Genomic DNA, 14,858 nt, shown 5'->3' on the forward strand with positions numbered 1-14,858 from the left:
GGCTTAAATTGAAATATCAAAGAAGTATATGACAAGTCCTTAGGTGAATGTTAACTCCCCTTTGTAAGAGACAAAATGACAATAACTAAATATGACAGGTATTTCCAGAATCACCTTAGGCAAATACATCTCTTTCTCCTCTTAAATATATTAAATCCTGTATATAGTTATTTTTAAATATTTTTACTTGTGATTAACATACAGTAGTTGCAGATATTAATGCACTACACGTAATATTTCACCTCTTGCATGCAGTGTACATAGGTCAAGTAGAAAAATTAGCACTTCCCTGTCCATTTTTTTTAACCTTAGGACATTCATTTCCTTTCTTCCAGATCTTCATAAATTGCATATGGTGAAGGGAAATTAAAGATGCTTACTGATTTCAGGTATATTGAAATATAAATATCCTTTTTAAACTATTTTGATAATTTATTTGCAAAAATTACATTCTGCAATTGTACATATCTTTAGGGTGGTAGAACACAACTTTATTCATTTATTATGAAAATATACTCCTACTCATTCAATTATCTCATAAAAGTGATTCTATGTTAAGAGTGAGTTGATAAATGTAGTATAATCTTTAGTGAATCTTTATTTTCAATTGTACTTACATTTGTTTTAAATGGAAATAAATGCTACAGTAATATTTATATGAAAGTTATAGCCCTTTTGATATATGAATTGAGGGCTGTCAATTTCTTCTTGTAAGCATAGATGAAACTTCACAAATTTGGCAAAATAAATTCACCAAAATGAGGAAAGTTTTAAATGAATTATTCAAATTGAAATTAACATGTATTATTTTTTGAGTGAAGTAGTCTGTAGAGAATAGTTATTTATGGAGCCAGGGATTTAGCTCAGTTGTTCCGGTGCCTGCCTCACAAGCACAAGGTCCCAACTTTGATCCCCAGTACAAAAAAAAAAAAAAGAATAGTTACTTATAAGGTAAGAATGGAAACTTTTGTCTTTGCTTTTGACAGAAATTCTGATTTCTACAATTTTTTCAGGGTAAATATTGTCTTGTTAATTTGGGGGTCTTACATTCTAAAAATATATGCTGAAGTGGTCTGAAACTATTATATACTCTAAGGATTTGCTGGGCATAAATTCCTGGAATAGCACAGTGGTAGTTTCTAAATTTCCAAAGATAATCTGACTGTTTTATTTAAATTGAAAACCGTAATTACAATGTAAGTATCTAAAACTGAGGGTTAACATTGCTTAAAATATCCAAAAGGTTAATTATATGTATATATAGAAATCACACTTTTTCTTTTTGTAGTAGTCTGAAGTATTTTAAACTCCCAACAAGAAACATGCAATGACAAGAAATATTTAATATGGTAATAAAAATGATATACTTCAAAAATATAGGCAATAGCAAATATATTGTTTCGTTATGTAGAATATCAGATTTACTTCTTAGTAAGCCAATTAAAATTTAATCAAAATTTCAAGATTACATTTCCTGCAATGATATAATTATTTTAACAAAAATTTAGAGAAAAGACAGTGAACTAAAAGAAGTAAATACTTTTTTAAAAGATTAACAGAAAAGAAACACAAATACAAGATTTTATCCAGGCAAATGAATAATATGCAGACAAGGAAAACAGAGAGAAAAAGGTTACATTTTAATAGACATTGTAATGGAATTAACCATAACATGAAGATGTATATGCTTTGTTTTGTAAGATATATTACCAACCACCCTTCAGAACAAATTGTTTTAAAAATCAAAATAAAAGCTTGTACAATCTTTTTTATTATTGCAACAATAATTTCTTCATAAGAGAATTATTCTTCAAATTAGTACTTATTCCCAAAAAAAATCCACTCTGATAAAAAAACTTTAATAAAAGCCCAAAGGAGATTCTAATAGCAATTTAAAAATTATTTAACATATTAAATAGGAACACTTCAACACATAAGAAAAATGTAAGACCTGAATAAATAACTGGATAATATTGTGAATAGGTGAAAAATCAAGATGAAATAAAATAAAATAAAATGTAAAAAGCTTGTAATGTGCTTATAATGGACCTCAACTTATATCAATGTTGCTTAAATAATAATTTTATTGCTGTCCATTTGTAAAGTTGATAAAGAATACAGTCATACAAGCTGTAACATACATCTAACAATAAGCTAGAATTTTTTAAAGTTACCCATTATTTGTCATGATTTCTTATTATTTTATCTTTTATTTTAATCACTGACAGTTTTTATAAGAATAATTGTAAACATGAAATCCATCCTATGTGCAGCCATACCTAAGATGACACCCTCTCAAAGAGCAATCTCAAACGAGCATGTGGTTAGAAAGGAGAAAATACTCTTAGAAATGATTAACCTGAGGAGGTAATGTTGCATATTAAAAAGTAGCCCTACAAACTAGACACTTCTAGATTTTATATGCAGCATCATAAACAACATATAAGCAATTATAATGCCAATTGATCACAATTCAATGACAATGGTCATATGTTGAGAAATATTCTTTTAAAAACCAAAATCTAAACACACTAGTGGTTTTCAGTGTATGGTTGCACATCTTGCTGGATTACCTTGCACACTGGAGGATTTACTAATCTCTGGAATGTGCAAGGGCCTCTGTACCATTCCCCCCCCCCAGCAGGTACCACACTAGATTGTACACTGATTTCGTTATCTTCCTAAACTGAGTTCACTGTGATTCTTCCTATTGCACTAACGTTCTGGGTGTGTTGGGGTCTGGGAACAATTCACCTGCTGACAGTGAGAATGCTTTCACCTGGACCTGAATTATTGACCATTAGAAATATTAGTCACACTCAGTTCCACACCAGTTTTTGCACATATTTAGCATACTTTAAAATGTCGTGAGGCTGAGGAAGATGTATTTGTCCTTCTCTTGATTTGATCACAATAAGAAGTCTTGTCTTTGGAAGGAGGAGGATGGGAAGAAACCTAAGCCGGGTTCCTCCCACCCGTGCCACCAAAGAACCATCCCTGTGGAACATAGCAACTCTGAGTGCTGTAAAACTCTCTCCACAAGGCTGCAGAATTGAACCTTAGTCTGTGCAAATAAAAAGCACCATAAACATGGAAGTTTCACCTGAGAGCCGAGGAATATGTGCCAAGATGAGGCCCTCCGAAGCACCTAACAGTCATCCTGAACCTTCTTCCCTAATGACTCCCCAGCCCGTCACCCACTTTCCAAAATCCTTTCTTCTTTAGAGGGAATTCTCAATAAAAGAAGTTCCATGAATCAATGTAAAAGCACTGTGCTTAGCATGACACCTTTCATGATATAATATTCACCACTGTATTAAGCACATTGGTATTTTCAATCCCCAAGTATATAATAATGACAATTTAGTCCCACTCAGTTAGGTAATGTTGTAGAACATCAGTATGAGTTTAGCAAACTAATGTCTAGCTTAACTGGGTCATAAACCAAGCTCAGGCTATGTGACTGAGAGCAAGGCAGTGTTAACAGTTCTACAGACAAAGGTGGACTCGACAATGAGCTCACTATTACTGTAGGCACAAGCTGAAGCCACACATTTCTTGGCAAACAGCTCTGTCACAAGCAATTATATTGTTCTTATTTTTAGCAAAATAGAGTATGTTGTGATATTAACATCACCCACAAATAAGCTTGCAGGTTTGACCTCCATGTTTTCATGAATTTTTAATTTTACTTTCATTAAATATCCTTAGAGAATTATTTAAAGATGTGTGCTAACTCATTAAAGAAGCTAAGAAATACAGAAAGATAAGGAATTAGAAGGGATCAATTAATATAGCATTAATAATAACTTTAATATTCTCTGCCGATATCACTTAAGCAGTATCTGGATAATGTATCCAGCCCTGAAATTGCCCTAGGTGGGATTTTTAGTGGAAATTAATGATGTCTTTGACAGACGGGCACTTCTCTTGGCCCTGTACCTCCAGCATGGTGCCCACCAGTGAGCTCAGCCCACCCTGTGCAAAGGCCTCTCCAGGCTCACAGCACTCATTGCCCCTACAGCATGCACTCTGCAAACACTGTGACTACTGCCCCTGAGAAGGCATCTGGTCTTGCACATGGGAAGGCTCCTGTCTGTCCTGTGGACACATCACTGTCACAAGCTCCTCTCCTGCTGAGGAGAGAGGCTCAGCTGCAGAAATGAAAAAACACCCATTTACCCCCTGCCTGGCCAAGAGCAGGAAGAGCTGCTCCTGTGCATGCTGTGTGCTCCCAGGGGTGAGCACCCTTTCCAGTCTTCCCGGCTGGGCTGGAGGAGAGGTCAGGAGAGGCCTGAGATGCAGGGTTGTGCAGACAGGGTGCTGCAGGGACATGAAGACAGCAGAGTGGGCTGCTCCCCGCAGGAAGAGGGCTGTTTATAAAGCCTGGGCTCCACGTGTGGACCAGGGACTGTGTGTCCAGACAGGGCATCCTGGTAACAGCATGGCTCCTATGGAACAGACTGCCAGACACCTGGGACAATTTCACCCTCCCACACCATGCTCTCTTCCATCTCAGCCACCAGACAGGGACACACTCTCTGATGTTACTAGAGGGTAGAAATGTTCAAAGGATTCAGGTTTTTACTTCGAGAATTGTTTAGATAAAAATTATAATTAATTTAAGTTAAAATTTTATTTCAAATTAGTTTAGAGTAGTGGAGATGAAAGAATTTAAAACTCAGAAAAGGCATGAATACAATGACAGCATATTAGGAAATGAATCTATATTTTCAGAGCAGGGTGAAGGCCTGGATCACCAGGGCCACAAGTGGATGAGGTTCCTAATACCCCACAATATGCCAATAATAACGCATTGATTACATTTCTGCCTGACAAATTCCAGGCTCTGTTTTGTTTGTGTGATCAAACCCAGGCACCATGCAGACCACACAACAGTACCCCAAACTGTCCCCACATCCCAACCTCTTCATTATTTATCAGTCAAGTGAGAGGTGCAGATCTCTGAGAAGAGCCCATTCCCAGAGCCCTGCTCACTGAGTTCGCCTGTGTGAAGGCAGCTATGGCTGAGAACGAGAACACAGAAGGTTCTGAGCTAGCAAGGTCTCCATGGGGTCTCACAGTGTCTGCACCCCTCTTTCTGCACAGCTGGGACAGTCAGGTGGTTCCAGATGTGGAGGAAGCCAGGCCTTCTCTGGGGCTCCTGGGTCTTCTCTCTGACTGGCTGCAGTATTTGTGCAGAGGCCTTGGTTGCAGGTGTGAGCTGATGCGCTCTCCTGAGGAAAGGCTGGAGAAAGGGGTGGTGATCTAGGGTGACCAGCTCCACCAAGGAGCTCTCAGGACTTTGGGACACCACTGGGTCATTAGCAGGGACACTGAGGCATGAATGGCCCAGCCGAACCCCAGAGTCTCCACCATGCCACAGAATCTTCCTGGAAAATGAGGCCAGGAGAATTCATCCCTTGATATAGCAGGACTTATTTCCTCAGGTCAGCAAAATCCATATCCTCTGTCACTGCTGTTAAAAACACCTGAGTTCCGTGGCCCATGTGCTCCCCTCCCTGTCCCAGGAAGGCTGTGTGGAGCAGCTGAGGCATCTTCAGTCCAACCTGGAGAGCAGATGGAGTCTTGGAACAAATAGTGCATGATGATGTGGAGAGGACATGACCTGGTGTTCTCAGTGAGATGGAATTGGGTCCATAATTAAGAAGATCAAAAGGGAACCTAACAATAATTATTACTCTTCAACTGTCCAAGTAATGTCCAAGCCCAAAAATGTTTGAGAATATAAACTAAACACATGACCCAATTTTTCTTGATACTTAGTTTTCATCCATGTAGACCTAAACCAGAATGTGGAGTAATTACATTGGAATAGTAATAGTTATGTCTCTCAATGAAATAAAATATTTGCATTTATTGATACTCAGGAAATTTTGAACTTTATAATTTTCTGGCTTCTTGCATTGAAATATTGTCTCAGCACTGAATTACCCGGAAATATAGATTGTACAATCAATTATAGTTAAAGTGAGTAGAGTAATAATTTTAAACAATTATAAATATTTTTATTATCACATGAAAAGTCCCATTCTAAAAATATATGTGTCATACCCATAGACCCCTTTTCCTAATCTGAAGACTGAATATTTGGTAGAGGCATTGTAGGTGCACATTTGGAACTCAGTGTAATATCAGCAGAAGTAAGAGTCCCACGAGTCTGTCAATAGCACGAAGCCCACTATTCACAGGAAACCTCTCTATCTTTGTGCTACAGGGCTGGGCCTCAAATAATAAATAAATGTTTCACCCTAGTAACTCTTACTATTAATTAACTTGAATAACAATAGGTTAGATTTGGTACATACTGTGATCTCAGCCCTGTCAGCTACCACACCTTCAACTTAATGAATTAAATGTTGAGTTTTTAAAAATGTTTCCTGTTGAAAAAAACCCCTCAATTCAAGCATGTAATAGTTACAGATTAGTGTTTGATATTCCATGTCTAGCACATCACTTGATTTAGTGGATATTATTCATTGGATTTCCACATCTTTCTCTGATTTTTGTAGTTCCAATTTAATTTTATTTTCCATGTGCCTCCTTTGCCTGTTGATACATAAAAGGAACACTCTCAATTCCATATCTATATTGAATGAGTTCATAAGATTATGCTCAGAAATCTGCCAAAGTATTATTGAAAATTATTAGTAAAAATGAATATCTGGCCAAAGTGGAAAATGTGGTGCTGGATGTGTGTTTCTGAAACAATCCTGAGAAGCAGAGTCAGTGTCACTGGTGCCGTGGTCACCCTGGTGCTGACCTTGAGCTCCATACCAGCAGCTGACAGTGCCAAGGCTCAGGGACTTGTGCTGTGGGCATCGTTCTCATCTGTGTTCCACTGAGTTTCATTCAAGTTCAGTTTGTGTTTCTTGTGCTACAAACTCTCATCCCCTGGGTTCACTTTGTCCCAACCATGGCAAGGCATATGAACAAAACACAGAGCAAGATAACTCTCTCAAATCTTCTGTCTTCACAAAGTTAAGCTTGCCATCAAAGAGAAAGGAATGAAGGAAGGGAGGGAGGGAGGGAGGGAGAGGGAGAGGGAGAGAGAGAGACAGAGACAGAGAAAGTTCACTACTCATCCTTCATTTGGGAAATTGTTCCCTGGTTTCCCACACAGTAAGGATACCTCCACAATCACATGACAACACACATGGTTAATGCTGTTCATTTTTCATTATATGGTTTCATGCTAGTCAATATTTACTATTTATAATGATTTGCAAAAAAACCCAAGATATGCTTTTCTTCCACACTACACAGGCATCAAAGCTGTGAGCTCAGACTAATCCCCCATGTCCCATAGTCACCCTGGGCCAGCTGAAGGGGCAGCAGTTGCTCCAAGTACACTCATGTCCTGGTGGAGGTCTAAGCTATCAGAAGGAAGCCTATTACCTAACCCACTGGAATTGTGAAACTACATTTATCCACTTTCCATTTGCTAATTAACAGGATAAGTGTGAAGGTCAAGAGGTCCAGGAAAGAAAAGGACACTAAGGAGCTACACACATGCATCTGTACTTAACCGTGGTTAAAAGTCAGACTAAATCAAAATAAAAACTCTCTAATAATGAAATGGTGGAGTGTACACTAGTTATATCATTAGTTAAAAGATGAAAGGCTAAAGTATTAAAATACAAGTGCCTGAAATAAATCATTAAGCAATATGCAAGATGTGGTTATGTAAATTATACCACCTAACATTCAAAATATTGGGATGGAATGGAGTCAGTGTAAATTATTTTAATGAGTATTTATTCATTTATATCTGCAGGACTGAGGATGTGGCTTGGAGCCTCCGTGTGCCAGGTAAACACTCCATCCCTGAGCTTCTTCTTCAGCCCTACTTCCTGAGTTTTATTTCCATATAATCAAAATTAAATTTTTAGCTGATAAATATAAACTGTTACAATAATAGCATATTCTTGGTAAGTTTCATAGTAACCAAAAAGCAAACACCAAAGCTGATGCACAAAAATAAAAAGCAAAGATTTTAAACCTAATGGTAGAGGTAATCAGAGAAAGGAAGGACACAGTAATGGAAGAAGAAAGGAAGAGATAAAGTGCAGCAACATATGGATGCAGCAGAATGGCAGCAGTTAGTTCTTAGCTATCAATAATTACTCTGAATAGAGTAGAAACAAACTCTTCAATTAAAGATACAGAAAGGCCAGAGGGATTATAAACAAAATGAGCCACATGCTGCATATGACAGAACTGATTTGCCAACAAGGACACATAAAACATGATAAAAAACTGAAAATGATACTCCATGAAACTGAAAGCAGAAGGGGAATTCCTCAGCTGGTTCTGCTGCCTGCCTGTTGTGAACTAACTGCACCTGCATCCTCACTTTGTCTTCACTGGGACAAAGTGCCCCACACCCACAAGTAAAGGGGGAGAGGTGTCCTGTGGTTCAGCCCACACTTGGCTGGCTCCAAGGAGGGATGGATGGCAGAGGGGAGCTGCTCCCGTGTGGCAGCCCCAAAGTACACAGAGAAAGAAGGGACGAACTGCCTGTTATAACCCCTTCCAGGTCACAGTGCCAGTAACCCTTCTGGACCAGACTTTGCCTCCTACAGCAAGTCAGTTGTGAGCCCACGCTCCAGTCACCATCCACCTGTGAGCACCTACAGCTCTTGGGAGACATCTGGATACAAAGCACAGTGGAGCCGGAACTCCACATAGTTTGTCTTGCTTTGATTAATTTATCCATTTCATGAAAGAAAGTTACTTGGTTTAGATATCTGTGGAAACGGGCATGCAAGGGTAGTGGGTGTCCTGAGGTACTTTCCCCTGGGTACCTACTGAGGGTCATATATACTTTTAGATTTGCAAGAAGCTCCATTTTCACAGTGTACTGAGTTACATTCCCAGGACTGCGCCTGGGTTCTTTCCACCCCAACCCAATGCTGCTTAGCATTTTGTTGACATTGGCAGAGGGAGCACAGTAGTTGTCCCCATGTTACCCATCCCAGGATTGGTACTGTCTCCTTTCACTTCACAACAACCACATAAGGTGGCCTTATTTTTTTAGAAATGCAGGTGAAGAACCTAAGATTTAAGATTATTTTTTTCTACTTGATTTCAGATCTTATCCCAGGAACCTGGGACCAGATCCCAAGTTCTGAAAGCTAAATTCCTCAATTCACTTCAGGCCTTCTAGTTTCTTATTCTAACTGTTGTCTTGATAGTGAGGAAACACAAACTTTCAATTTAAAAAGGAAAACTAAATCAACAGTGGGCTGTCAATTTGGTAGGCTAAAGAAACTGAAAATTAACTCAAGCAAGATGAACCCTGGGTCAGAGTTCCACTGGGTGGATGCCATCCGACTCTCCCTGCTATGTAGATCCTCAATGAAAAGGGGAGACAATAAATATTCTATGTGTCAGTTAAACATTAAAAATTATAATTAGAGAAAATGTTCAATTAGTGATTCAATGGAGAAGAATAAGAAATTCCTGCCTGTCTCCATTTATGTAAATCTCATAATCACCTTGCCAGATTACAGCACCCCAAACATGAGTGCAGGTAAGGTGTGAAGCTGGGAGGAGAGCAGTGTGTGTTCTATGGAGCTCATGTTGACTTCAGATTCCTACCCTCGGGTTCTGTTAATCTACGCCCCTTCAAAGGGAACATTAAATTACATTCTGGATTGTCAAAGAAATAGAATGAGGTAGTGTACCTAAAATATAAAATTAATTACAGGTATTTAGTAAATTCTTAATAAATAATAGTCACAATTCTTTCTAGCAACTCAAAAATTGATATTTTTTCAAGAAGAACTGGATAGTAGATTTATTAGGTAAAACTAAATGCATTTTTCTAACATAGAACTGGACAACAAAACAATCTCCAGCCTCCTGAAAGGCTTAATGATATTCTTTGCATAATTACAACATAATAGACATAAATGTATGCATTACAAGCTCAGGAAGTATGAAGTATCACTGGAAATTAAAGAAATATACATTAAACAAAAGAATTAGCATCTGTTTACATAAATACATGGGTTCATATTTTGTTTGATTTTGTGTTTCACTGCTGGGGTTTCAACCCAGGACTTTGTGTCTACTAAGCAAGTGGTCTGTCACTGAGCTGCATCCTCATTCAAATATTATTTTTATTGAGAGTCAGAATGTAGTGACCCATTTGAAAGTGATACAACCTTTTATCGCTGTTAAATAGGTATGTGAAAACCACAAGCTCCTTCCTGGAAAGCCACCAATCCTGCCGGCACAGCCTTTGGCAATAATCAATGGATCCAGAAAGACCTGGTAAGTCCTATGGAGCCAGGGTGAGCTATCTTGGCCAAGGCAATGGTCTTCCCTGGGAAAGATGCTCCACTGAACTCCTCTGTACTTGTAGCTGCCTACTGACCAGATTCAGAGCAAGCTATGTGTGCTCTCTGAGATTCAGTTCAACCTCCTATAAGAGGGAGATCATCACTAGCTCTCACAGGGGATTATTTATGGATATTAATTTGTAGAGAGTATATGAAGCATCAGGTATATCCAGGAACTATTTACTCCCTTCTGGTCATTCTCCCATTTCAAGTACAAAAATACCTTCTGATCTGCTTAATAGAAATAGTTTCTATCATGAGAAAATTTTAAAAAACAATAGAATATGTCTTCCCGGCAACAAAGGTTTACTTAACACATGTGGTTGTTATAATGGTGTTGTACTTTTTAACTAAAACTTAAATATTAAGTAATTGCTCAAATACAGTTCTGCAGATAAATTGCTAGGAAAGTAAAAATGCTAGTAAGAATCAGTCTTAATAATTATAATAGCATTCTCTAAATATAAATAAAGGGTTATCATAATTTTACATTCAAATAAGTACATAGGTATAGAGAGTCAATAAATGAGACAGAGAAGAGAAAAGCAAAATTACAAATCAAACACTGGTGTTCCGGATTAATTAATTGAATAAAAATATATAAACCTTGATTGAAATATTGGTGAATTAATTCTAAAAGTAATGACAGTGTTAAGAAAAACTTTCTTGAGGAACAACTGAGTGAATGCCATTGCGTCTCATAATTCATTAGAATGAATTTCTTTCAGCAGACTAGGAAGCTCTGTGTTTTCCTCCCGTTTATAGATAGGACACTTGGTCTGACCAAGTTACATAGGTATTCAACAGGAAGCCCATATGAGAACATGTATGATTGCAAACAAGGGCACTCACTAAGCATCCAAGTGCAGACAGTCAGAGGCCTACAAATGTTCTCAGAACAGGAGAGGGAGGAGCAGGGACACAGCCTCAGATCGAGGGCCATGGTGCCTGGGGGGGGTGTCTTCCTGTGTGTGTGCATGTGTGTGCAGAGCTGTGTGTGTGTGCACCCGTGTCTGTGTGTGCAGTGCTGGACGGTGCAGGACTCAGGAGTCAGGTGATTGGATACACCTGGTTTTCCACTCATCTCTTCTGCCTGTCCTAATTTTTCACTGAGATGCATTGAACACCTACAGGACTTTCCGCTTCCTCAAGACTACTGGAAAAAAACCCCCAGAATTTCTCTTCTGTTAGTAAAAGAATATGTATATAAAATATGTAGCATGGCTCTGGTTTTCCTTAAAGAGATTTGGATTAAAGGTTTAAGAAAACCAGGAGAAACCCTGAACAAAAGGAAACTTTTTAAAGATTTTTTTCCTTTGATATTGGAGATGGAATCTGGGACTCAGGCATGCCCGGCAAGTGACCTTCCACCTACCTGTATCCCTCCAGTGCTGCTAGGTGTTGTCTCTGTCTGCAGTGTGAACTTGGATGTCCAAATATCTCTAGGCACTGATGGGCTTCTGAGTTGGTTGGAATCTTGGTTTCTTCAGGATGAATTTACTTTGCATGTGCGAAAACAGCCCTCCTCAAGGATCCAATGCCCAGAGAACAGCGCTGTGACTCCTGATTATCTTCCTAGAATGCTATAGAAACAGAACACACCTGTCCCAAACATGCTGAGTGCTTCTCATGAGGCTCTGCAGACACCCACATCATTCCTCAGGCTTTAACCATTTCCCAAGCTTTTGTCCCTCTCCCCGACATCCATTCAGCTTAGTACTGAGCCTTGATCCTCTCCTAAAGCCTGCAAGGCTTCTGCTCCCAAGATGGCTTCTTTGGCTGCTATCCTTCCCCCTTCTGGTGCCTCTCTAAGCTTGCACTCTCTGGATGGCTGCTTTCTCACCTTAATTCATTGTCCAGCACCCTGTTGCCAGATTCTGTCTGCATTGTACTTAGTGAAGTCCCCTCTGTGTGGAACCCGCTGATGTGCCCATCTGGAGCAGTCTCTTCCTGCTTCCTCCTGCAGAGCAGGGCCATTGTGAGTCACACAATGTGAAGCTGCTAGGAGAGGGCTCCCCCAGTTCTAGCCTTGCACAATACATTAACTGATAAAACTATATCAAAAGGGATGCTTTCAGGAAGGTCTTCATGTTAAAGTTCAATAACATCATGACTGAGGTTCTACAGAGGAGCAGTGTGTCCCTTTCTCAGTGTATTAGCGGAGGTTTCCTCAGAGAGCTTCCTACTCTGTGGCCCTTGCTGTCAGTCAGTATTGTGAGGTTAACAGTGGTAACTGCTCAGAGTATTCAATTACTGTTATGCATTTGTACATTGATATGTGTGTGTTAATGAGGGAATATCTTTCCTGAGCTTTGCAGAGTTAAACAGTTGATGGAAAAGTTAAGTTGAGAAAAAAGCTGAAGACAAGAAGGTTTTCCGAGCTTAGTGAATCTCCAAATACATAACTAAGAAACAATCCCAGTTACACCTCACAACAGCACCCTGTAACACACTGAATTTCTCATAACCTTGGACTGTTTGTTTGTAGTACATTTCAAATTATTTATTGAAGTACAAATATTTTTATCTTTTGAGCCAACTAGTGGACACCCTCTACTGAAAACATCACTAATAAATTCAGTTAGAAGAAACCCATTCAGAAAAGTAACACTGGAGCTGGAAGAGAGAAATTGGAACCGAGAGGCCCTGAGTATCATCCCCCAGGCCTGGTGTGTGAGGAGGGTGCCAGTGCTCTGCTACTAAACACAACCATCCACCAAACGTGGAAGAGAAAGTGGAAAAGGAGCCTGGCAAATAAGGCCATGTTCATACCACAGCTCTTGCATTAGGGCGGGTGATCCAGGGACATTTAGATGGAAGGTAGAAATAATCAGGGGAGTATTCCTCAGATTTTGCTTTTGTTCACTCCCAGGAAAACAGTCCAATGACAAAGTCAGAGTCACAGAAAAATCTCTAAAACATTGGTGAATTTATAACTGGATGAGCAAATTATGTTTGTATCTCTATTAACTTTGGGCATTATATAAATTATCTTGATGTTTAATGTTTCGGTAGATTTAATTTCTGTGGACTGATATTCATGGCATTACAAAGGACAATTCAAAGTATTTGTGTGTCCAAAAAATAGGGCCCATAAGATTTGTAGTCAACAGGTGTATAAGCTAAACATTGCTAATAGCACCATGCTTCTTGGGCTTCTACACAGAACATCTATCTCCCCACCCTCCCCGGTGGATTCAGGCATGGCTCTCTCCTGTGCTGATCCTCTGTCACTGAAGAATTCCTAAAGTCACATTGTCTACACCAGCGTCCATAAATCCAGGAGTCGCCTCAGGACCACCAGGACCTCCTTGTTCCTCAGGCTGTAGATGAATGGGTTCACAAGGGGTTTGACGATGATGTAAAACACTGCCACCACCTTATCGTGGGCAGGGTCATGCAAGGAGTGAGGCCACATGTAGGGGGAGAGAGTGGTTACGTAGAAGAGGCTGGCCACAATCAGGTGGGAGGAACATGTGCAAAAAGGTTTGCTCTGTCCTGTGCCTGAGCCCATCTGTAATACTGTCCCGGCCCGCGGGTAAGTCAACGGAGACCCTAGAGTGGGAGTGAGAATGAAAAGGGACAAGAGACATGAGAGATGGAGACAAGACAGGTTTCTGATCAAGTCTCGTTTATTGCGGAAGCTGCTACAGCATATATACCATAGGGCTAGAGGGGAGGAGCAAGGGGAGGGTACTGGGGCTACTTCCTTTTTGCCGGGTAGACTTGCGGCAGGCCCAGATATGCCCGTAAAAGGCACTCAAGAGTTCTAGCGGGGGGGGGCAAGGCCCCCCACATAATACAACAGTGAGCACCAAGCATAGGCAGCAGCAGAATAATAAGTCCACTCAAGAGGATGCCATATTCATACTGGGAGGTGTCCTGACATACCAATGGAAGTAGAGAAGAAACTTTACAGAAAAAGTTGTTAATGACCCTAGACCCACAGAAAGGAAGCTGGAAAACATACAATGTATATATTAAGGAGTTGACAGCACTGCTGGACCAGGCACATATGACCAGGGAGCAGCAGATCTTCTTGCTCATGAGTACTTGATAATGCAAAGGATGGCAGACGGCTATGTAACAATCATATGACATGAAGCCCAAGAGAATGGCTTCAGATCTGCCAAGGCTCAGGAACACAAATATCTGAATCTCACAGCCCCAGAATGCAATGGGCTTGGTATTTGTCAGGAAGTTGGTTGGCATCTTGAGCACAGTGGTGGAGCTGTACATCATGTCTATGAGGGAGAGCTGGCTGAGCAGGAAGTGCATGGGTGTATGCAGTCTGCCATCCAGTGAGATGAGGTGGGCCAGGATGACATTCCCCAGCACAGCCACCAAGAAGAGGATGGCAATGGTGGCAAAGATAAAGGCATTCATCCTGCCACATTGGAAAAAACTGAAAAGCATAAAATCTGTCCCAGAACTTTGGTTTCTTGTTTTCATGGCTTAAATAGAAATATCAAAGCAGACAATATATGA

At 39.8% G+C, this 14,858-nt stretch overlaps 1 protein-coding gene across 1 annotated transcript; it reads right to left on the reverse strand.

Annotated features, from left to right (window-relative positions):
- Positions 1-13,629: 13,629 nt before the first annotated feature.
- On the reverse strand, positions 13,630-14,858 carry LOC101710033 (olfactory receptor 2AK2-like). Its single transcript, XM_004841201.3, has 2 exons — positions 14,186-14,858; positions 13,630-13,925 (listed from the first exon to the last, which is right to left on the reverse strand). The coding sequence occupies exons 1-2, from the start codon at positions 14,820-14,822 to the stop codon at positions 13,630-13,632; spliced, it is 933 nt and encodes a 310-aa protein (XP_004841258.2). The 5' UTR covers positions 14,823-14,858.

Source organism: Heterocephalus glaber, unplaced genomic scaffold (assembly GCF_053883595.1).
Source record: "Heterocephalus glaber isolate CG9 unplaced genomic scaffold, H.glaber_assembly_v1.0 deba00001673, whole genome shotgun sequence".
NCBI lineage: Eukaryota > Metazoa > Chordata > Mammalia > Rodentia > Bathyergidae > Heterocephalus > Heterocephalus glaber.

What these genes read in the sequence shown, in the direction of transcription:
- LOC101710033 (XM_004841201.3), bottom strand. Translation starts at nt 14,822, where the DNA reads ATGAAAACAAGAAACCAAAGTTCTGGGACAGATTTTATGCTTTTCAGT. An exon ending in TCTGCTGCTGCCTATGCTTG is followed by an intron (nt 13,926 to 14,185) that starts GTGCTCACTGTT and finishes CTCCCACTCTAG; the next exon opens with GGTCTCCGTTGACTTACCCG.